At 44.4% G+C, this 23,541-nt stretch overlaps 1 protein-coding gene across 5 annotated transcripts in view; it reads right to left on the bottom strand.

Annotated features, from left to right (window-relative positions):
- Positions 1-23,541, bottom strand: part of lnx1 (ligand of numb-protein X 1) — a 65,592-nt gene that overhangs the window by 1,748 nt on the left and 40,303 nt on the right. For all 5 annotated transcript variants that reach the window (XM_015345922.2, XM_015345921.2, XM_015345923.2 and 2 more), the window contains 7 exons: positions 17,271-17,515; positions 16,312-16,467; positions 12,356-12,564; positions 11,602-11,964; positions 8,912-9,046; positions 4,923-5,100; positions 3,231-3,456 (listed from right to left, as the gene is read on the bottom strand). In XM_015345922.2, coding sequence (XP_015201408.1) covers positions 3,231-3,456; positions 4,923-5,100; positions 8,912-9,046; positions 11,602-11,964; positions 12,356-12,564; positions 16,312-16,467; positions 17,271-17,515 — 1,512 coding nt within the window. The remainder of the gene's footprint in view (positions 1-3,230; positions 3,457-4,922; positions 5,101-8,911; positions 9,047-11,601; positions 11,965-12,355; positions 12,565-16,311; positions 16,468-17,270; positions 17,516-23,541) is intronic.

Below are 23,541 nucleotides of genomic sequence, written 5' to 3' on the forward strand. Positions count from 1 at the left end.
GCAAGAGGTGTTAGGAAAACAAAATGGCTCAGAAAACTGGTTATTCTAGATGGCTTCCAGCAACCTAATTCCTATATTCAGTAAAGTCAACTGTAGAGCTCATGCAGTCTGGGATAGACTGCATGAGCTCTACAGTTGACTTCACTGAATATAGGAATTAGGTTCCATCAGAAAAATAAAGCAGGTCGATTCCACAATCTTTCACAGGTCCAGTGTACCTCGTCTGCTGTATCCTCTAAAGATTTCACTGTAAGAACAAGAAAGTGGAGCCATAACCTTTCGAAAAAACGCTTGGACTGTAAGCAGTTTCTGTTCATTTCTGGCTTGCCTTTCTGCTGGTGTCGCCTGTGATGAATGATATGAAAAAAAAACCAAAATCCACGTCTAGCATGATAATTTACCGGAAGCTTTACAAAAATCCACAATGTCAGCCAAGTGCACACAGAATATAGGTATGGTATATATATGCACAGATCTTTGCTCTGTGGAAGCAATGCTGGAAAACATTGTTCACAGACTGTTCATGTGCTGTTCTGGGTCGGGCTTTCCGTAATTGTGCTCCTGCACTATTGTAATCGCATCAGCCACTAAAAATACAGTTTTCTTTTAAAGTGTTTCTTGTTAATAAAATCACCAAAAGATTTTTCATGCTGGTTTATCTCTTCAAAATGGATTGATAGAGCATTGAAGTAAAACCAATCTGGGACAGAAGTGACAGTTGCCACTCCAGGATAAGAACGTTAAAGAAAAAGTCCGAAAGTTCGCCAACGAGAGGAGGATGTTTGGTTGTCAGTAGCTGCTTGATCTCATCCAGAATCGGCTACTGCAAGTACTGAATTGATTTATCAAGAAAGATGCTCCCGCTGTCCTGCTGTCCGATTCAGTCATGCACACTTCCTACAGCCTGTGACAAACTTGGAGAAACAAAGGCATTGAGATTGAAGACTGCTCAGAGAGCCTTTCTTTTTAGCAAAAGCTGACTTCTCATTGGAAGTCTTTTTTTTAAATTAATCCAGCCAGTCTGAAATAACTGTGTTCCCTTCAGCTTGCTAGTGAAAAATCAGCACCATAAAATGATTCTGTAATTCCTGCGTCAGAAGTTTTAATTGAGTATTTTAGTAATGTCATGTTGTGTTCTTTCCTGGATCAGGGATTTTCAGTCTGTGATGATGAGACCAGGGCTGAGCCTCACCTGCCTCGAACCTGACAGTAACCCAGGCGCCACTTCACCCTGTGGACACCTGCTGCTCTGTGCGTGTCCATCACACAGGCAGAAGAGGTGAACAGGAAAATCACTTTTACAGAAGAGTCACTGTCTTTAACGGGATACTGATCAATTAATGTAAAATTCTCATCAATTTTATGTTAATTTTGTTTTTATTCACTATTCAACCCTCTGATCGTGCTGATCAATGGGCCTGGTTTAAAGTACTAGTTTTCTGTTGTCTTAAACATCAGAGGGGCAACTGCTTGACCGCCTCCAGGCTGCAGAGGGGAATAATCCATTATGCATAGTGCTCGATGAGCCCCAACTCTGAGCAGCACCTTGAGACCTGTGTGCTGTGAAAGCAGGATTCTCAGTCCACTTGAATTTCCAGCAGGCTGCCTGGGGTTCACAGATTTCACTCTCTAATTGCACAGCATGGATCTCCTCCAGCACACAATGAATTCCAGACTCTTGGAGCCAGGTGAGCTATATCTGGACAAATAGCACCTCAATTTCAATAAGCATTTAGGCCATAATAATTTTACATGGAACATGACTGCGAAAATTGCAGTGACCTCTTAATTTCAACAGCCTATTTGTTCCTGTCAGCTATAACACAATGAATGGCTCAGGGCATAACAGCTTTTACATCCCATTAGCACTGCTCCCAGCTTTGTACTGAAACTAAATGGGATTGCCTACATTGTTTCACAGGCAATTGTGTTTCAGCTAACATTGCCCCTCTAATAAAGTGATAAAAATGGCACATAAGCACATATGAGAACTATCTTTTTAATGAGTATTCCCATTGAATTATTTCTGCACTATTAACTGCACTATTGTGCAGTTCTTCAGGTTTAATATCTGCTACTTTTTCCAGAGTTCTCTAGGTTTGTAGTCCTAGAACTGGATCATATGTTCCTGTTTTGTTTTAGCTTACTATACAGTTTCTGATATTTTATTTCACTGTTATCTTATAAATACTGCATGCAGTAGTTTGTGGTATGATTGTGTAGAAAACAGTAATAAAGGTTAAGCTGTATCTCTCAGCCATTGGAGTAGCATAGTGTTCCATATTCTCTCTTGAGGAAAGAGGAGAATCTTTGACAGCATTTGTCATTAGGTGGGTGACTGACGTATTTTAACAGAAATGTCAGAATTGAACTAGATTGAGTGAATCAGCATTTTGTTTACATACTTTTTCAGAGAAGATGCTGATTCAGTCAGCTTTCAGATGCCTTAAGGGTTTGACATCCATCCTTGTCCTAACAGTGGTGCTGTCACACACTTGAAGGCAGAGACAGGTCATTTATCTGTCTGACTGAGGTCACTCTCCCTCGTCCCTTTTCCTTCTGCAAACTGGATGTCCAAGTTACTCAGTTGAAAAGACACAAAAAAACTGAAAAAGACACTAGGATGGGATTACATTTTCACTGCAATGGTATGGCCTCATCCTAAAGTAGGATCTATTTTCTTGTTCCTTTATATATTTTTTAAAACTCATTCCCTAAAAAATATTCTTTACATTTATTCTGCTCAGCAAGAAACTTTTATACAGTTCTTCTCAGTCAGGTGCTGACTATCTTCTGCTGAATACATTTCTATGAATTCAGCCTGTTTCACAGAAGGGTGACACTGCCCCTCGAACTGGAGCACAGCAGCACAGAGGCGGTCAGTGCAGCACACTCGGCTCAGATCTGCGCACTCTCGAGTGAAGAGCGCTCAAGTTCAGGATATGTTGTCAACGGAAACCATTCAGGTTATTTAACCATTTAACATAAAGATGATCAAGGGCGTTATTGTGTAAAATAATTACACAATAGAGTAATAATTGTGTAAAGTAATATTAAAAAGCAAATGGTTTTCAAGCAGCTCTTCCTAGGAACAAATACAGTATGTATGACGTTAGAATGACTAGCAGACTGGCCCTGCATCGATTCAGAGTCCCGCCTCCCGGCGACGGGAAACCAGCAGGGTTGAAACACACATCCTGTGGCCTCGGCCTGCTTGCTCGCGAGCTCACCTGGGCAGCTGGAGCCAGGAGGTCCACTGGGGCGTATAGTCATCGCCGGAGGTGTGGCCCTTGGGGGCCTCAGGGAGCGGCGGGCCGTCGGCCGGGAGCTCCTCCGCCCGCCTCATCTCCAGCACCTTCAGCACCACCGGGGAGGAGGTGTTCTTCAGGTTGGCCACGGCCTCCCCGCGCGTCACCCCGGTCAGGTCCATCCCGTTCACGCTCAGCAGGATGTCTCCTGGAGAGGACAGGGGGCCGGCGGCCTGTCACTGTCTCCTGCTCCCGGGATCTCCCACCGAGGGAGAAGCCAGTCGCACGGAGCGGTGATCCGTGCCAGCAGATTCAGCAGCATGCACCGGATCAGCAGGAACTAGTCCGTTACAAAGAGGACAGCGCTGAATCTTGGCACCAAGACTGACGGTACAACTTAGCTCTGGAACGATTCAGAAACAATGCTTTGTACCTGATTATCTAAACTGGATGTATCTTCGCAGTGGGAAATTCAGTTGTGTTCAGTTTGGGAATAATTGGGATTTACCATCTTAATTAGCTGATGAGGCCAGATTTAGCTCTGATCAGTTTTCAGGAGGCTGCCTATTCAGAACCTCCACACTGGATTCAGCTGATAAGCAGGATCACAGGCAGCTGAATTGAAGAGAAAAAGGCAAGTTGTTTTAAAGACAGCATGTTTAACACTGGTGGTTCTACTGCAGGGCCTACAGCAGGTAATCCAACACATACAAGTTGGTTAAAATTCACAAAAGATTGCTTGCTTGTAGCAACAATAAACAAATCTTAACAAGGAAATACATGTTGAAGATTTAAGAAGCTTTATTTTAATGAGGTTATTATGTAAGTGTCTGAAATTGGAAATAAGTATTTCCAGATTGTGTTTAATATTGTGGTTAATACTGAAATATTATGGAAAATTCAGTGTTTTATTTCCTAAGGTGTGCCAGAGAGGAAGTGAGAAAAAAAACCTTAACCAAACAGACTTCCAAAACAGTCTACAATTTACTTTTTTATAATAGCAAGGAATTTATGAAAAAGCCAAATATTGGAGGCAGAGAGTTTTGGCACAGTCCCTGCCTTGGAAATATGAAAGCTTCTTTTACACAGAATTAGCCTTGCTCTGAAAATTGGACAGGATCACAGGATTATAAGAATATACTGTAAGAACATCATTTCGAAGCAGCAATATTCAAATAATTTATTAAATCTTGCTTACGGGAGCTATTGAGAGCAAAAGATCTTGCAGTTTGGCCACCAGACACATCCTGGGGCTTCAGGGAATGAGCTGCACTGACTCACAAATCTCTTTAGGTTTCAACAGAAGCACTTACAAGAGGACCTGATAAAAGTACCCAGAATCCTCAAAGGCATCGCCAACGTCAACCCAGCAGGTATCTTCTGATTGAACAGTGAAACACGAACCAGGTGATGCAAGTGGAAACTAGATGTGCACTTTAAACTAAAAATGGGAGGCTCTATACGCATAGAGTTGTGGGAGTCTGGAACAAGCTGCCCAGCTGTGTTGTTGAAGCTGATACTCTGATTTCTTTGAAGAAGCTGGAAGAGATCCTCCGATCAATTAGCTACTAGCTACCAAACCGGCCAGACGGACCGAATATCCTCTCGTTTGTAAACGTCCCTATGCGCTTGTGTATTTTTATTTTCTCAGGAGCGTTGTCTGCCCTGGGGTACCTTTCTTTATGGAGCCTTCTCTCCCCACCACCCCATCGGGGTCGACGTTGGTGACGTAAACTGGCAGGTCCCATCCCCGGCTCATCATCCCCCCGGCCACCGTCATGCCCAGGGAGTCGTGGGGCTCTTTGGTCAGGGTCACACTCTTCTCTATGCAGTCTGGATTATGACATACACTCTAGGGGAGAAACACAGACAAGCATCTCAGTTATGCCGGCTTCTCTGGTGAACATTTAACCTGATGGCTCTCTCTTCTTCAGCAGCATTTTAACATTCGGTTTCCCTGAAATGCACTATAACGAGAGTTGAATAATCGTCTGTTTATTTCGAGAGGCTGCCGGCTGGAGTCTGCTGACCTGTCGGTTAATGACAGAAATTGCACACTCTAATCAGATCTGCGCACACTTGTGCTCCATGGCTGTGGCCGGAGAAGCTGTGCTGTAAGAGGAGTTCCCTTCTGCTGGGACGTTAAACTGAGGTCCTGCGACCTGCTCATTAAAGATCCTGCAGCACTGATGTAAGAGTAGGGCTGTGATCCCCCGTGTCCTGGCTCAATTCCTCTCTGGGCTCGCCCAGTCTGACCCCAGACCTCTCTTATTCACCTGGTCCAGCAGTTTGTCACTCCTGCCCTGCTCTGTGTGTCACTGGGGGAAGTGAATCTCACCCTGTATGTAACAAGATTGGGATTCTCTGTCATGGAAAGAGCTACACAAATGTAATGGATTCAATTAATCAATGCAGAACAACCTCATTACTGGGTAGAATTAGTGGGTATCAGATATCAAAGAAAAACAATGAAAGAAGTGAAACAGCATTCAACTGTATCCTTGAAAATATATGGCATAAAAAGAATTTCAGTGGTTCTAAGGAAGTAAAATTCAGAATGTTTTTTATTTTATATCTACATTTTTCTTTTCCTCGAACAGCGTCTGAAAGGAACCTGGCCAGGCTGCTCTGTTTAAGGGGGTCTGAGCAGGGGGGCCCGTGGCTGTGTGTCTGTGTGGAGACCCTAATGCTCTCCCACGCGGCCCTCAAGAACTTGCTCTCAGCTCCAGAAAGCCACCTCTATCTCTGAAGAAACAGGAGTGCTTTGTTGTTAATAAACTTGTAATTATGAACAGCTCTTGGAAAATTGTTTTTAATGTGCTACGCAGACAGACTGGGACTCAACCATGTCTGTAGCAGGCAGGAAATTGTAGCTGAAGCTTAAACCTTATTTAAAATGTTCATTTGCGTTTCTATGCCACCTGCAACCAGTGCTAATGTGACAGCAGTGCAGGTAATTGACATCAGGTGTCTGAAACAGCCTGTCCTGAGCTCAGGACTGTCCAGGTTTCTGATTGTGTGACCAACAGTTTGCTCTCGGACAGTCCGTCTGTATGTTACTTTACAGAGGCTTGTGCCACTGAAGAATAATAGGGGTTCATGTTATCTTATAATATCATTAGATTACTCATTTAATCATATATTATTGCATTACATTAATATTTTATCTTCAAAATTAATGCAATGAGCAATTAGCTAAAATTATACAAACTGTATTTTTATGCATTTGTTGTGCTAAAATTTTATCAAGTGCTGCCTTTGTATCTATATAAATATGCTTATGGGCAGACAATCATTTATAAACACGTGTCACATAATGTTCTACAGTACATTGTCTTATTAAACATTTCCAAGTTCCCAACAGACTCAGAACTTCTCTGTGTTAGTGAGTGAAACACTTTATCAAACAAAAGCAATCAGAAAAGCTGGTTTCAGATTACAGGACTCTGGTCCCGGACAGCAAGTGATAAGAAAAAAAATGAAAGAGATAAGAAAAGCTACAGCTTTACTTAAAGGGCACAGCTTCATTAGTGATAAAGAGAAAAAAAAGCCTTCAGCCACTGCAAGTGAATTAAGTACACTTTTTATAAACATGTACCACGACTCTGTCGACCTCCTGACAGATCCCAGGCTTGAAGCGGACACTGTTTATTCTTGCCCACATCTGAGCACATTCTCCTGCAGACACACCCAGCCCACCCTGTCTGCGGCCCACTGCCTGTGACCCCGGCCAGCCTCTGCGCCCCATACCTGTCAGCTGGGGCTCCTGCTGCACCCCAACCCTTAACGGGGACCCCATGATCTGGCTGCACAGGCACCTGGCTCTTAGAACCGAGGGGCCTCACCTCCAGTGACACCCCCAGTCCTGGGCTGTGCGCCTCCCCAGAAAGTCTATAAGCCTGGGGCTTTACTGTTGATCTTTCCATCAATATTACTGTCAGTCCTCTTCTATCCTAATGTGCCTTCAGCTCTCACATTTTCTACACAAGATGCAGAAGTGCCATTACTGTGCAGGAGATGTCTTACTGTCTTACAGTACAGGGCAGGTTCCCGCACAGACACAGCCCTTTGTGTCTAAATAAAACAGAAGCCTTGTGTCTCAGAAACCGGGCTGTCGAGTGCAGATCAGATCTTCTCGGTTTTTCCTAATTCTGACTGAGACGCTCAGGGACACTGCTGTGTAGGCGAGAGACATAAAGGCAGTTTACACTGATCGCACAGAAGCAATGGAACCTTGACACAGCTGAAAATTTCTGTTTTGTGGCTCTGATTCCCTGGACTGTTTTCATGACATTTTTCTAAGATTAAGATAATAAAATTCCTTTGGAAGCAAAACAGAAAAAAACAAAGCTAGAAAAGCCTTTCCAAATCACAGACAAGATGAGGTCGTGTGTCAGGGGTTAATCAACCCAGACAATTAACACTTCAAGCTCTCACTTCAAGAGTGTCGATGGGTTTATTGCAGTAGACACTAGTGGTAGAGGCAGAGGCCCACTAAGATGTTTAAGTGGATTCTTTTAGAGAACAGAAAGACAGGCCACCCAAATCAGACCACCAAACTGTCAGAGAAAACTTCTCGCAGTATGAGACTGTATTTAAGAGTGACCAATATATATGTTTTTTTATTTTGTTTTAAAATGGTTTCACACAGAAAAAAAAGAGCTCTGCAATTTTGAAAGAGATGTTTCATACAATGTTTCATACTTGTTTTCATAAAAAAGACCAGTAACCAGTAAAAAAATCAGCAGCTCAAAATTAGCCATTAAATCCAGACCATAAAAACGATTTGTGTGCACTAAATTGAAATTGTACATTTCAATTCACGCAGAAGGCAGTTCTCTGATTATACTAATAAAGTTGGGAAAATCCCAGAGGAACAAAGTCAAGTATCCCTTAAATCTTTTGGACATTTTCTTAATACAATTCTGCTGCAAATAGTCTGCTGAGGAAGTTTTATTCCACTGTGAAATTAAAAAAAGATAATTGATTTTAGATTATGCTTCTCTGTTTGGCCAAGAAATGATTCCATTTGGATTATTTTGAAGATTATTTTTAGCTAAATAATATTGTTCAGCACTATAAAGTAGAAAGGGTGGAACACAGAAGTCGACGAAGGGCAATTTGTTTTTTGTAGGTTTTTTTCAGCATAAAGGAATTTGTTCTGGGTTCACTCAGCTGGGGGGTTGGGGGTTGAGGTTATGTCAGTGTGGTGGTGAGGAAAAAAGTCACGATATTCTGTCTTTAGTCAACCAAGGACCCAGCAAGAGACAAATATTTGTTTCTGCAACATACGGCATCCTTAAGAATTTGTTTTCTATTAAAAAAAGAAGCAGCTTCACAGTGCCCTGCATAGCACAATTCATAGTAATCTAATTAACAAAGTTTAATTACACGTTTGAATATACTGAGTCTCATCATTGCTACTACAATGTTTCTGAATGTAGTTATTATTGTGATGTTTACAGTCACAGCTTCACGCAGACCTGCTGCTGGCTCTAGAAACCAGTCAGTAAGCACTGGGTTTGCCAAAGCCAGCTCACAGCTCAGATGGACAGTAATTACAAGGCTACAGAGCAGGAGCAGAGACAGAGAGGAGGCAACTACAGAGAGGACAGGGGCGCCGCCGAAGAGCCCCCTTGTGGGGGGGCCGGCCCGGGGCTCACCTTGCTGGCGTGGACCTCCTCCTCGGGGGAGTAGGGTGGGGGGCCACTCATGGTCCAGAGGGGCTCCTGCAGGATGTCTGGGGTCTGGGGTCGGGACTGCCGGGAAACGATGAAGTGCACGCGCGCCTCGCTGGCCTGTGGGACGAGAGCCAGACGTGAGCTGCCTGCTACCCAGCCGGGGCGGCGGACAGGGGTCCCGCACGCGACACCTCTGAGTGCAAGGGGCTGCCATTCAGCTCCCAGCATCCAGGCTAAACACACGCTTGAGCACTGCAGTGGGCCGGTGCGGATGTGTCTGGGATTGATGAGGATTGCCTCACTGTTTCTGAACAGTGAAAATGTTTCTTTCTCTCTCAGGTGGTTCTGAACCAGGAGCAACAGGCTGTGAAATACCTGTGGCTGCAGCTCATCTTGCAATTACTTAACGTCCACGAAGAACTAAGAACAAGCATCTTCGTCCAACTGTCTTTGGACAGCATTCCTTTCGGCTTCTGACTGCTGAGGAAAACCAAGCTCTCTAACTTTCCACTGAGAATATTTAGAACATATCCCCCCCCCCCTCCCCCCTTAAAAAAATAATATTTAACAATACAACATAATTGACGAATTCTGTATCATAAGCAGGAAACCTTAATGGTCAAAAGTATGTTCTTTGCAGTTTAGATTTTATCTAGATAAAGTTTGTGATTTGCATCAGTAATCTGTATCTTGGTCAAATGAAATGTCACTTAATAACGCTGATGTCTACAGAAAGCCAATCGACTTTTACAAGACTGGCTAAGATCCATTAAAAAACTTTGTTCTGCAAGCACAACATGCCATATAAAAAGTCTTTTGTGTGCAACAGTCCAACAATGTGATAAATTACTGTAATGTACTACTGCACTATTCCCATCTAACGCAATGAGTTCTTTTGTTAGATACATGTTTACTAAACATAACAATGACACTTTGTTTAACCTTTGAAATAGTCAGACATTGGACCCCTTTGCCAAATGCAGTTTGCGTTCTCTTCTTGCAACCCCAGGGCTGAGAGATGGTGATTTGTAATCATTTGTTCCTCTGAAGATAGCACGCTCTCACATATACACACTCTCTCCACCACACACACTCACAAGAAGATAAGATGGAGAAATATTGGCACAACTTGGTTTTTGTGGAGGTCATTGGCATCATTCATCAGTCTTGTAGAGGGAATTTCTTGGAGTTATCAAAACACTGGAATACGTTTTTTCTATACCTCTGACAGAAAAAAATCACACAGAAATTGGAAAAGAAAATAATAGATTCATCCTAATCAGTTTCTTTTCTGTCCAGCTCTTGATTTTATCTCCCAGGGAAATGTTTTGCAAGGAGTTGTGGTCACATTTTCTAACTCTCTGGAGTACATGTAGGATAAGTAATGAGAAAATGTCTGATACAGAGTGAGGAAACATTCACATACATAAAACAGTACCCAAAAAGCATTGAAGAGTAAATAACGCTGCTTTCTTATATTAACAAATTCATCTGTCCAGGACTAGGAAGAAAAACAACCTCCCAAGTGTGTTTCAGATTAATGAGATCATGTCTTTATAACAGGACAGTGACGTTATTCCTGACTGAGGCTGTGTCGGAATCGGCAATTAAACCAAGTTGTTCATTTCCCATAATCTATGAGTTTTCAGTTTTTCATGTTCTGCTCAGGGAGGGGAGCGAACGAGACTTGTTTCTCCTTAGTCGGGCTGTGTGCGTCTCTTCACAAGATCAGGGGCTTGACTCAGCACCTTTGTGATCTGTGCTGTGCTTTGCTGAACTGTGTGGTCAGTGCTTTCCCCAATATTCATGTCAAGAGCTGGGCAGGAGGGGAGTCTGTTTCTGTGTCTCCTCAGCTGTTGTATTTCGACACCCCAGGACTAGTCACCACAGGCATTACCGGACAGCCACACTTCTTTACAGGGTTTCGGCTGCTCAGCAAATGCACAGAAGAAAGGAAAATAAATGATGTAAAACACCTCAAACTTTCCACTGCTTTGCATTTTATTATTTTATATTACTGTTAGAAGGCCTTGTAAATGTGAAAAACCTGTTAACACACTTTATAATGTTTGAAGTAAATAATCTGAAAGATCCTAAAGCTTCTAAATATTTTATGCAGCTCTCCACACTGCATGTGCTAACTAGGGGGGGTCATTTTGAGCAGGAGGCTCTTCTCATTGTGCTGCATGATGATGTATTGTTTGTAGTTCAGCTAAATGACCAAGAATCTTTGCATCTTCGCATCAGCCATGAAACCCTTTCCTTCAGTACAATTCTGGCTAACACACGGGAGGTTATGCGAGCGCACCAGCCCAGTGCAGTGCAAAGCCCCTATCCTACAGTCAGGTACATTCAGGCTGGACCAGAGCGTCTTGACTTGGGGACGTCGGAGGAATTAAGACTCTGAGCGCTCCGGCATCTCCGGCTTCTCTACTCAAAGCAAACACAAGATCGCATTTTTCAGACCGGCTGCAAAAGAGCACCGTTTTCCTGGCTGGAGCCCTGAGAGTGATTCACGTCCGTCAGTGCCTCCAGCCCTGACCACACAAGCCTGCCACGGCCCACGAGAAGCGAGGCCCGGCCCGGACAGCCTGGGGGCCGGGCCCGAACCGGGGGGAGACGCTCCCGGGGCGTGGGGGCACGGGGGGGTGTGACGCGGCTCTCAGAAGCACCTGGATGAGCAGGGCGGCGTGCTCCGGCGCCCCGTAGCGCAGGTCGTGCCCGTTGATGGCCAGGACCCTGTCGCTGACGCGCAGCTGCCCCTCGCGCGCCGCCAGGCCGCCCTCCAGCAGGTGGAAGATGAAGACGCCGTGCTCCTCGGGCCGGCGCACCAGCTTAATGCCCAGCTGCTCCTCGGGGCAGCTCTTGGTCAGGATCACGTGCAGGCTGTCGTCGCGCGGGCCGGGGCCGTCGGGGCCGCAGCGGTGCCGGTGCCGCTGCTCGCGCAGCACGGTGAGCCGCAGCAGCTGGCACGGCTGCTTCAGGACGGACACGGCGTAGCGGTGCGGCACGTCGCTGATGTCGATACCGTTCACCTGTGAGACACAGAGCCCGCGGGTCAGCAGGTCAGGGGGACACCAGTGTGACCCCCCAGGTCAGCTGGTCAGCAGGACACCAGTGTGACCCCACAGGTCAGCGGGACACCAGTGTGACCCCACAGGTCAGCGGGACACCAGTGTGACCCCCCAGGTCAGCTGGTCAGCAGGACATCACTGTGACCCCACAGGTCAGCAGGACACCAGTGTGATCCCACAGGTCAGCGGGACACCAGTGTGATCCCACAGGTCAGCGGGACACCAGTGTGACCCCACAGGTCAGCAGGACAACAGTGTGACCCCACAGGTCAGCGGGACACCAGTGTGACCCCCCAGTGTCACACGCCAGTCTCCACAGTGGGGAGCGTTGGCCCAGGCTCCGGGCTCGTACCTTCAGTATCACGTCCCCCGGCAGCAGCCTCCCGTCTCGGGCTATGACCCCCTCTCGGTAGATGTCCTGGATGAGAATGCGCACAAGGGGCGTCTCGTTGCCGCCCACGATGGTGATGGCCAGGGCCTCGCTGGGATCGGCGCGGTTGATCCTGATGCTGGTGATCTCCCCATCAGGGATCAGGTGGTGCAGCTGGGGGAGAGCCAAGGCTGCAAGAGACGGCACAGCAACAAGGGGCTGTTTCAGTGGGAGGGGCTGTGACCTGCAGCCCTGGAGGGGCTGCCTGCTTACACTGGGCCACTCAAACGGCAGACACAAGTTCACTCATGGATAAAAACGGAATAATGCAGCAGAACAAGGTAGGCTTTCTTCTCTCCCAGGCCTGCCTGCATGGGAAGACTGAAGAGAAAGACTGCAGAGCTACAGGGGGCCACAGAGTGCCTTTATTACAAACTGGTGTTTGCGAGAGGAGTCTGCTTTTGGAAACCAATCTTCTTTCCCAGGGGATGAACTAGCACTGGATAAAAAGAAAACTTTGGATGGAAACCGATACAACATTTTTGTATGCAACATTAAATCATTTTTAAAACCTTATTTACAATAACAGAAGATTTTTTGACTCTTTGTAAGAGCCATCAATTGTTTGCGGAAGATTCTGTATTTTCTTAGCTCAAGACTGCCGCCATGCAACAAGCTTGCTTCTTGCTCATGAGATGAACTCTGCGCCTCACCCTTCAGAATATTCCAGTTCAACTAATGGGTGTGCTGTACTGTGCCACTTGGGGGCATGAGAGCTTAGCACTGCTCCATTGTCTGCTATGCTGCTGGAACACAACACAGCCGTGACAACACCTACACACCGGGCCTTCACCGAAACCTAAAAAAGGTCTATATGGAGTGCTTTCGGATTTCTGCAGAAACCTTTACAAAACCATAGAAAAGATTTACAATGCACATTAACAGAAATCTAAACAGGAGAACGAAGTGTGTGATCATATGGCTACATTATTTTGTGTTTTAAAGTTGCAATTACAGTGCAACAGAAAATATAAAGAAACAACACCTTGAATGTTCAATGAAACATCCCAGAATGACCAGTCTTGTATGTGTTGCCTCAGTCTGTGCCTGTTTGTCATTCTCATTAAGGCACTGGATGGGCAGCTCCAGAGCCCAGCCAGCCCAGAGTACCAGGGGTCAGAGGACAAGAACCTGTTACAGAAGTGGCCTCACCCTCCGAGAAACCCAGATGGTGGAGATCTCTGTGGCACAGCGCCTGGTCTTCTGGCACAGGGAGTTTGCCAGTTTGCCACTGTCCAGTGGCTCTAAGCCCGTGGACTTGGACAGAGCAGAGCAAGCTGCTGTGGCACCAGTGCAGTACCAGGGAACGGGTCGGGTCTGGCAGGGCCAGTGAGCATTTATCCCCATAGTTCTTCCTTTCCCAACTCGGAGCGTATCTGGAGAAACATCACTGTGTGTTTGGCACAGAGGGCCTAATCATAGCGAGGAGCGAGACTTGCAAGCATGGGAGTTGCTGGGTCTTATGCGGGGTCTGGGAGTTATTTTACTATGAGGCCAGGACTCTGGAAAAAATTAAATTCCTCCAGCAACGCCAGCTCGCCTCTCACTTCCTCCAGCTGCTTGGCTGAGACAACTGTGAAACTGTTACTCCCAAAGGCCGACAAGCAGCAGCCAGGGCTGAACGGAACAGATCCCGGAGTCCAGGGCATCATTCCGGAGAGCTGGCAGCGCTAGTGATGAAGCTTGGGAAGATGCATCTGCTTCCAGACACAGGCCGCGTCAGGGACTTCTGAAGGAAACTAGGATGTTTTTTTTCACAACTACAAATAACTGGAACGTGAAAGAGTGTTACAGATGATGAACTCCATGAAGAGATGTCCCTTATTGTTCTTAGCTGTGCATGTCTCCCAGATCACTTTACGCCTCAGATTCAGAGAATCTGCAGCTATGCGTCTCCTCCCCCTGTCGTTGCCATTTGGATAATTTCCAGAGTCAACAGCTTCCTTCTTTGTGTCCAGCTTCTTCCACAGCACTCAGTCACAGACTTCCACAGACACCCCAATGCTTTGAACAAAGGTTAGAAAACAAAAAGCACAGGGTATTACTGGGGCTCTTTGCTCTTAGCCAATTCCTAGAAAGCTTCTTTTTCCCAAAAGTTTCAGAAGAATGCCTCCCACATTTTCTACACAATAAGTCAGAGCTCTTCTGGGGCGAGGTTATTGAAAGATCGGGATAAAGTCCGATCACAGGACAGCACAGAAAGAAACAGCAGGCGTGAAAGCCAGCCGGATTGTGTGCCAGACACTGGCCTGGCTACCCCACCTGCTGCTGTCTCAGACTTGGCCGCTTTCTTTTGTGCGCTGCAGTCCTTCCTGCCAAGTCAGCTGAGCCACTTCCAATAAATCACAGGAAAGATCCCTTCAGTCTTACAGGAACCACCTGATTCGGGCGCTTCTGTCTGAAATCCTAATCAGATTTTTCCACCCTGTACAGAGTGCAGCGCAACGCTGTCGAACCTCAACATTTCACCTTGCTGTTCTCTTCCTCTTCAGCCTCAGGCTTGTTTGCTTTCTCAGAGCATTATGATCCATACAACTGGTACAGCTCCCACAAAAAAATAAATCAGTATTCTCCCGGAAAATGGTAAAACATGCCTCCAAAAATGCCTTGGACTAGACAGCAGTTGCAACTTTCTGTACAAGGCCCCAAATGGGAAATGTATTAAATGCCAAAGGTATGAATGATCTAAATCATGTACACAAATCCTGTGGCTGCACCGTGTTCTTTCTTTCTGGGATTGAGGTGTCCAACATGATGGTATATAGGATCTGGGGATCTGAAGGCTAGAGCAATTTCTGTTGAAATGATTTATTGATCACATGCTGAACTAACATCAGGGGTTACTGTGGTTCAGAATGGCACACTTGTGTGAGTCACCTAGACCTCCAAGGCACGATGTCAGCGTGGAGAGCATGGCTTTTCCTAAGATTCTGCATGGGATATTCTGACTGGATTTCTGATACAGCTGTAGTCCTAATGTCAGGCCATGCTTCAACAGCAGCTTTGCAGAATTCACAGAATACTGTCTCCCCTCATCCCACCTACTGTTTTTCTCAAAAAAAGATTTAGCATTCCACTCCCAAAAATCAGTCCTTTTTCCAATCATAAAAACATTTTGCCCACAAGCTGTGTAGAACTATTTCACTGGTGGAGTTAAAAATAATGTGAGAAAAATAACACAATTTAGTAACAAAAAATGTATAGCTCAGCAGTAAAGATGTTTTTCCACAGGGAATCTCTTTTCATTGACATGCAGAAAGAATACCTCTATCAGAGAAGAGAAATATGATAATCCTGAGATAAACTGTAGAAAACAGAAAAAATCGTTACAAAGGATTCATTGCACGGGGAGGAAACCATGATTTATACTTTTATGACATATGGATGTGTAAATAAAAAGCCTAATATAATGTAATAATTGTAACACAACAAGATGTGTTCTTTTCCTGAAGGAACAGAAAGGTCTTCCAGACACCCTGTTGTAAATCTGCAAGTTTAGCAACATTTTTAACTCTCAAGGAAACAGAAAGCTATGTGCTCCTTGTGAAAATCATAGTGAACCTCTGCTTACACAAACATTTGATTTAAAAGGTTTCAATCTAGATCTAAGCACAAATCTTTTAAAAAAATGAGGAATTCATGCCCCTCTCATGAGAGTTTAAAAGCGTTTGTGACACATTGTGACACAAAGTTCAGGTCAAATAAGAAGAACATAAAGCTTTTTATTATTATCAATGTTTAGTCTTGCATCAGAACAGATCATTCCTGACTGACACATAAGGTCTTATTCTCATAAAGAATCTGTGAACAAAGAGATACAGTATACGCTGCCCACAGGCTCCTCTCTGTCACGGCAGACAGGCACACGGAGTCCTTACCTTCCCGGGGAACGTGGGAGTTCCTCAAGTTGTCACGCTCCTCCACCGTCTCGTTGACAACCGCATTCCCACTTTTCGTTCTCCTGAGGACGCTGAAAGCCCTGTTCAGGCGTTTAAAGGACCTGCTCCTGGCAGATGTGCGGTCGAAATTTCGGACTGTGGAGAGAGAAGGTGGGCAGAAAGATGTCTTAGCCTGGGCTCTACCCTGCGGATCATGTCTGGACTTGTCTGGGATGCTTTCCTACTTCGGACTGCTCCTGCCTACTCTTCATGGCCACTAGGGAAAATGAAAAGGAGGGCTTCCTGTGCATTTCTGGATTACAGCATTTCACCTCTCCGAGATTTCCAGACCTGCTGTCCTCTTTAAAATCAAATTGAAAACTTCAGCTGTATAGTAGCTGTGAGATGAGCACTTTAACTTCAGTAAACCCATACAGAGAAGCATTCATGTCCCTGCAACACATCTATTCTAATATTATTTCCACAGGGCTTTGAAAACCTGCAATTGATCAATTATTAACATTACCACAAACAGGGCAGCAGTCCCACTCTGACCAAGGATAGCAATCCAAATCATATATTTTTTAGTTTTTTCAGCATTGCACATCCAAATCATTTTAGGATATTCCAAAGATGTAAATTGGTGCGATAAATTTGGAGTACTGGTTTGACAAATTCAATTTTTTTAAGTTTCAGAAGCCCATGCAGCTTTGTCTAAGCTATCTGGGAGTAAGGAAAGGGAGGATTCAACCCAGGTTAAAGTTGGGATCACATTATCTAGATGGACAAGGTTTGCCGAAGGTCATCAAGATCCTCGGCACAGGAAGAAAGTGTTTCTAAACATGTGGCACAGAAAGAACTGGTTTGACGTTAAGAAGAAGAACTGGCTCAGGATATGTGGCATAGCGCCATTATGAGTCGTGACCAGGGCTGAGGCGATGCGTTTTTTCATCACCCACGTTTTTTGGTGTTGTTTCTTGCAGAGAGGCTCGTGCTGCTCCCAGTCTGGCTGTCCTCCGCGCTGGGGTCGAAGGCAGGGTTCACGAGCCCCGGGTCATCGGAGAGCAAGGCCACAGCGGCAGAGCCGGGCACCTCCGAAGGCACCGCAGCCACGGTGAGCTCAGCTGTGCTGTCGGTGCCGTCACCTTCCTGAGAGCGTCTCTTCCTGTCGGCCGAGAGGCCATAGTGCGACGCGCCCTTACACCTGAGGACAGAGAAGTGCATGGTGGCCATCTGCACATTCCAGCCGGAGCGGGAGCAGGACTGTCACAAGTGATCAGGGTGATTCGGGCTCAGCTCAGAGCGGGCGCTTGACATTGGCAATAAACTGAACAAACAGTGGCTCCCGGACCGCTCTCCTCCTCCTGCAGGCTTGTGTTTTTCCACATGCAACTCAGGCGTCACGGCCCATTTAGAAAACTGTTATTAACATAACTCTGAGAACTTGAACACGTACTTTGAAATAAGAAACAGACGTCGCGCTACCCTTTGCTGAATATCAATATTGCCACAGTCTGGTTCAGGAAACCTAGTGGAGGGAAATTATCTCACATTTTCTAAACTGAACACATTAAATATCAAAAGTACTTAGGCGCAAATGGCCCTGGCCAAAAAACATCAGAAACTCAATGGGATGCTCACAATTTTATCAGAGTGTTTCGTTTAGGGGAAACACTTTGCTACAGCAGTGATCAGAACATAGCTTCATTTCCTAGTTTAATTGAATCCTGTATTCCCAGGTCAAAAGTGCTTTCAGTGTGTACACTAAGCTGTCAGTCAAGCAGTAGTTGAAAGGTCATCACCTTTCAGCCGCAGCTCTTGGACATAATGAAACTGAACCACTGATCCGTGTTTGTTGGCTTTTTAATCCCATTTCGTTCGGTTCCACCCCTTCAGGGTGTCAGCTTTCTGCCATTCACTGTCCTGGCCTGACATACAACATAGATGTATTGTTACAAATAATGAATGCAATTCACCTCTGAACAGAAGAGGCACTGCTGAAGGCGATGGGAGCAGACACAAAGGAACTGAACCAACACACACGCAAAACCAAACTACTGGTTTGTATGGAGCATCAACTTGTCCCACCTACTTAACCCCTGCAATGTTGACAACAGCACACGGCATTGTCTGAGTAAACGCACTCCCTCTTTAGTATGTGTCTGTGTAGACAATACAGCCCATCAAGGTGTTTTGATGCTAATGCTATCCCAAGGGTTATTTTATTTATTGAGAGCTGTACTTTCTGTGGTTAGCACTGCTATTGTCAAGTTGCAACAGAGAAACAACATTTCGACCTGCTGTTGTTAAGTATACTAGACCTGCGGTTTGAAAGAAACCTTCACCACTGCATGTAATATGAGGAATATCACATGGAGAGTTGAAGTAACACTTCACACTCTGACTGGCCTACAGAAGCACAGCATCACAAACACTCACTCTGCGTTCGCTGTACCTCACCTCACCTCTCTTCATTTTGGTAAAGGAGAACCCTCATGTTGCAAATAGAATTTGAACCACACAGAAACTAACAACCTGAAAGATTGAAATTACATTTTGCAGCCTAACTGCATTCTTTTCTGATTAGGACAGAGAATAATGTCTGCAAGGTGGTTTAATGTGTTAAGCCAAACATTTCAAAGAACCAGATAAAGCGTCACCACTGCCATGAAGAGAGCTGCTCTGTGGGATGCAAACCTTTCAAGCTTCTGCAGTGAAGGTCAGCATCTTTAATAATTCATCTAGCAGCTGAAGTGGAAGTTCTGCAGATCATGGCTTATTTTCACACAATCACTGTTTCACATAAAGTGCTACATATTCAGATTCATTACCAATCTACAATATTTACACTAATAGCAGACAGGAATTTCAGCAGTTCAGGGTCAGTTACATCTCTGGAAGGTTAAGGCTGAATTTCAAATCTGTTCTCAGCTGATTGAACTAGTTAAATAAGGGATGTTGTTGATTCTTATGAAAAAACAGTAAAAAATAATACTTTAATAAACAAAGTATCACCAGGTAGTTTGGTCATTTATGATTTAAACTGTAGAGAAGATGAAAAAAATCCTTCAAAAATATTCCCCTGTAATCCTCTTTTTTCATTTTTTTCTTATCACACATTGATTTTACAGCTGTATGTACTCTAGCACACCTAGCTGTTGGAACACTATTGTGTATTCAGTGCTTACCACGTTGCAACAAGACACGATTCTGACTGACGCTCTGAAGACTCTTACACTGCCTTATTGAAGCTAGGGCCGGTCCAGGCTCAGTGACCGCTGGGACTGCTCTGGTTATTGGTTCTGTTATTATTCAAAATGAAAAGAAAGCAGTAACTTAGCTGTGAAAGCAGATATCTGGAGCCCCGGGGTGAGGGCAGTGGGGTTCATATGGGCATCCACCCACGTTTAGCTCTCGGCCGGAGGGACCAGTGCTGCTCGTACCACTTCACACACAACGCCCGAACTGGGAAAACACTGAATCCAGGACCGGTAGAGTATCACCAGTGGGATTGAGCACTACAGTACAGAAAGCTACCATGAGACACATAGATTATTTATTATCCCAGTGCACCAGGTTATATATTATTTTTATTATTTTACATTTGTCAGTTACTAGCACTCCTGTGTGATAAGGCATTGCATGCATAACAGGGAATCTCAGGATATCTTGTACCTGATGTAACCTCTGCAGATTAAGGGAGGGGAATCTGCTTTCATATAAAGTTGTCTATTTCTTTACCAGAATTAAAGATCAGTTCTCAATTACAAAATAAACCAACAGTTGTGACTGTTCTCAGCAGGGGACAATAAACGTCTTCAGAGGATTATCTCTCGAGCTGTGATTCTCGGCCTGAGCTGACACTGCCCAGATATACTGCAAATCAGAGGGAAAACTCGGAGTGCTCGGCTGTGCTGAAGGGGTATAAGCCCTTCCTGGAAGACTGTCATGGAAGCCCAGGGAATTCAGAATGAGGGAAAATCTCAACTTCAGTCATAGACAGGCAAGATATTTTAAGGAAATGCTTATTTTATCAAGAGTTTCAAATTCTTGTCCAACAGTTCTCTTTAATGTGAAAGAAACAGTTCAGGAATTAGTACTGCAATAACATTTTCAATTCTTAATGTATTTCTTTACATTTATCATTTGTTGCTGTTTTTTCATATTCTGTAACAGGGTTTTGCATATTATTAAAATGAACATTACACACATTTTCTCACAACTACTGAATATACTTACCCTTCTAAAAGGTAACTATAAAATCTATAGATGTTTTTTTTAACCTGCATCTAAATAACTCAAAGAAATTGAAATCTATTAGAGGATATAACACATTTGTAAAATGCAGTGCATTTATGCTAACTGGTGATTTAGTTTAAATTATCTCCTTATGTATAGACTATATATAAAGTACAGTAAACTTCACTTGAATTTATATATGTACTGGTCATTGTTACCTAAACCATTCATAATGCTACAATAGTGCAGCTACCTAATCCTGTCTTAAAAGCTTTGGATAATGTTAATTAAAATCATCTTGCCTTACAAGATAAAGGCAGAGCAAACTGCTTAGCCTCTCAGCTGCCTACAATGCTTAACTTAATCACTCCTCTTGAAAATGTGAGCCATGCCTCTCTTATGTTTTGTTGGAAAAACAACTTAACAAATTGCATATTTATGAAACAAGGTACATTAAGGGCAATGTGCTTCATGCTGCTGCACTAAAATGACCCACATTACTACAAATGTAAGTTGTTTTGGACAAAAGTTTCAGTCAAATAACTCAGTAACTAATAAAGTAACTAGATAAAGACTTTCTTGTGGGCCCAAGGTTATAATGTTCTAGTGCCAGACTGTCAGTGTTATTCTGCAGGAGCTGCCCTGAGTGTGCGGGTGGGTTGTTGTATCACCAGTCCCATTCAAGTCCCTACAATAAAATCAGAGAGTTTCACTTATACTGCATCCTTTCTGTTTTTCACACCGGAAAGAGAGCTGGTTCATGTTTTGTGACAGACCTGAACTGGAACCTCTTTTACAGCCAAACACGTATTGAGAAGGAGGTGACTTGTCATCATACTTATCTGGCTGTCCATCGGAGAGCTTAAAGGAGATGAGCTACAGTACAAACTACAGGTCATTAAGATGAAGGAAATTACAGCCTCTTTTTTACATACTTTGATGCATGCCTTAAAGACCAGGAGTTTTACCGTCTTTGAAGCCAGCAAGCATTCATTAAGCACTCTCTTCCTGAAAACGCACAATCAACATCTCCAGTCACGCAGGGCAGAGCAAGAGGAGGTTGGGAAAAACTTCATTAGTGTAGCAACTTCAACATGTGCAAAGCTGCATTTCCAAAAAGGAACTATTTCATACACATAAATGTGCTTTTGTTTTCAAACCATTGTTATAAGGGCCTCAGTCGTGTCACTGCTCATACACCCTTGGTCTATTGATATCATGAGCAGAGTCGTGGTTAGTAATAACAAAACACTGCTTTTCTGGTGGAACTCTGTAATCTAAAGCCCAAAATAAACCTGACCACAAACTCATTAATGCCCCTGAGAATTTCAAATCCTCTTGTAGATGAGTGGATTATCATTCCTAACCCAAATACGGTGTGTGTTTCTGACTATAAAATATATGCAAACGTACAATCAGCCAAAAACAACACTGTTGCCACTGATGATGAAAAGGCAGCAGACAGGCGAGGAGGCTGTGTCACCACATCTCAAGTCTTCATGTCGTCAGACATTACAAGGCGCCATGCCCCGTCACACTAAAGACTGTATTTTGGGATGTGTTTGGATAAACAGCAGGTCAGTCTCATCTACCTGTGGAAAGCCGTGACTTGGAACAGCACTGTAAATCTTTCTGTTCGAAGGTGGAAGATGTTTCCTGGCCAAAGCGAGTTTCCTGTGAGAGAGGGATTTTGATTTCCTGTGGCTCCCAGATTATTCAAGATAAAAAGCCCAGGAGCTCCAGAGAATGGCAAGGCTCACACACCCCGAAGCTACAGTAGAAATGCCCCAGTACCTACCATGTGCTTTGTCACACTATAGTGAAGCAGCACCTTATAATTACAATTAACGTGACCTTTGCAATAAATAACACAAAATCAACAAATTCATAACAAAAGGCAAGTAATGTCAGCTGAACTGGCAGTGACTGGACTAGCACATCTCATCATGTTATTCATCAATTCTGGAGCCCAACAAGTACATTTGGACACTATAGCTCTGGTGACAACAGAAAGATCTATTGAGTGCTATTGAAAGATCTAGCAAAAAGGTTTCCACAGTCCTGAGACTCAATCTGTCCCTGCAATCCGAACAGAGGGGAGAGCAGCCCCCCAGCCTCTCGGCTCACGGTCAGATAATGAGGAGGAGAGGTCAGCGGGCTTCCTCACGGGCGCGGTTCAGAGTCACCTCCCAGGAGGAGACCGGAGCCTCTGTCGATTCCCAGTGGACAATCAGTGAGCACAGGTGCCCCAGGCCAGAATCAAGCAAAAAGCCCTGGAGGTTTGAGACAGCAGAGCTGCTCATCACACCGCGGTGCCGCTTGACAGAAGCTATGCAACAGACACGTAAGGTAAGTGTATGTTGTTCTGTTTCTCTTCCCTGATGAAGAACGTGCTTTCAACTGTTGCATTTTCCTAGATGATGGGAGCCAAGATGAGCATAATATAAATCACCACTCTGACGGAGGAAGGAAAGTATGAGTCTCGAGAAAATGACTTCCAAAACGCCTCAGTATCCAGGCTTTGGGACTGTGTGTGCAGCAAGAACGGGCTACAGGAACTGCAAATAAAAGTACGGAAAGGGAAACCAGTTGGTCTAGAGATTCACAAAGAGGCCCAGAATCACATGGACATCTGTCAGGCTTTCACATTGCAGCACTCAGGCCTGAATGTGTCTAAAGACTCACTCCAGACATCTATGTTACAAATCCTTTGTGTTGCCCTTCTGCAAATCAGTGTTCAGTGCACAGATGTCTAATCCTGCAAAATTCACCCAGTTCTGATTATGAGCAACCTTCAGCACTAGAATACAATTAATTTCATACTGTTTTTAAAGGCTATCCTAAAGATTAATATTTTGAAAGGAGATGTCATATTTTTTAGGCCAAAGGAATAGACTAAACAGCACATGAAAAGGCTTTTAGACTGTCTCCCAAAGTCATGCATTTTAAAAAATGAAATGCCACATTAGTGAATGATCTGTCAGTTGTGAA

This window comes from Lepisosteus oculatus, chromosome 1 (assembly GCF_040954835.1).
Source record: "Lepisosteus oculatus isolate fLepOcu1 chromosome 1, fLepOcu1.hap2, whole genome shotgun sequence".
Classification (NCBI taxonomy): Eukaryota; Metazoa; Chordata; class Actinopteri; order Semionotiformes; family Lepisosteidae; genus Lepisosteus; species Lepisosteus oculatus.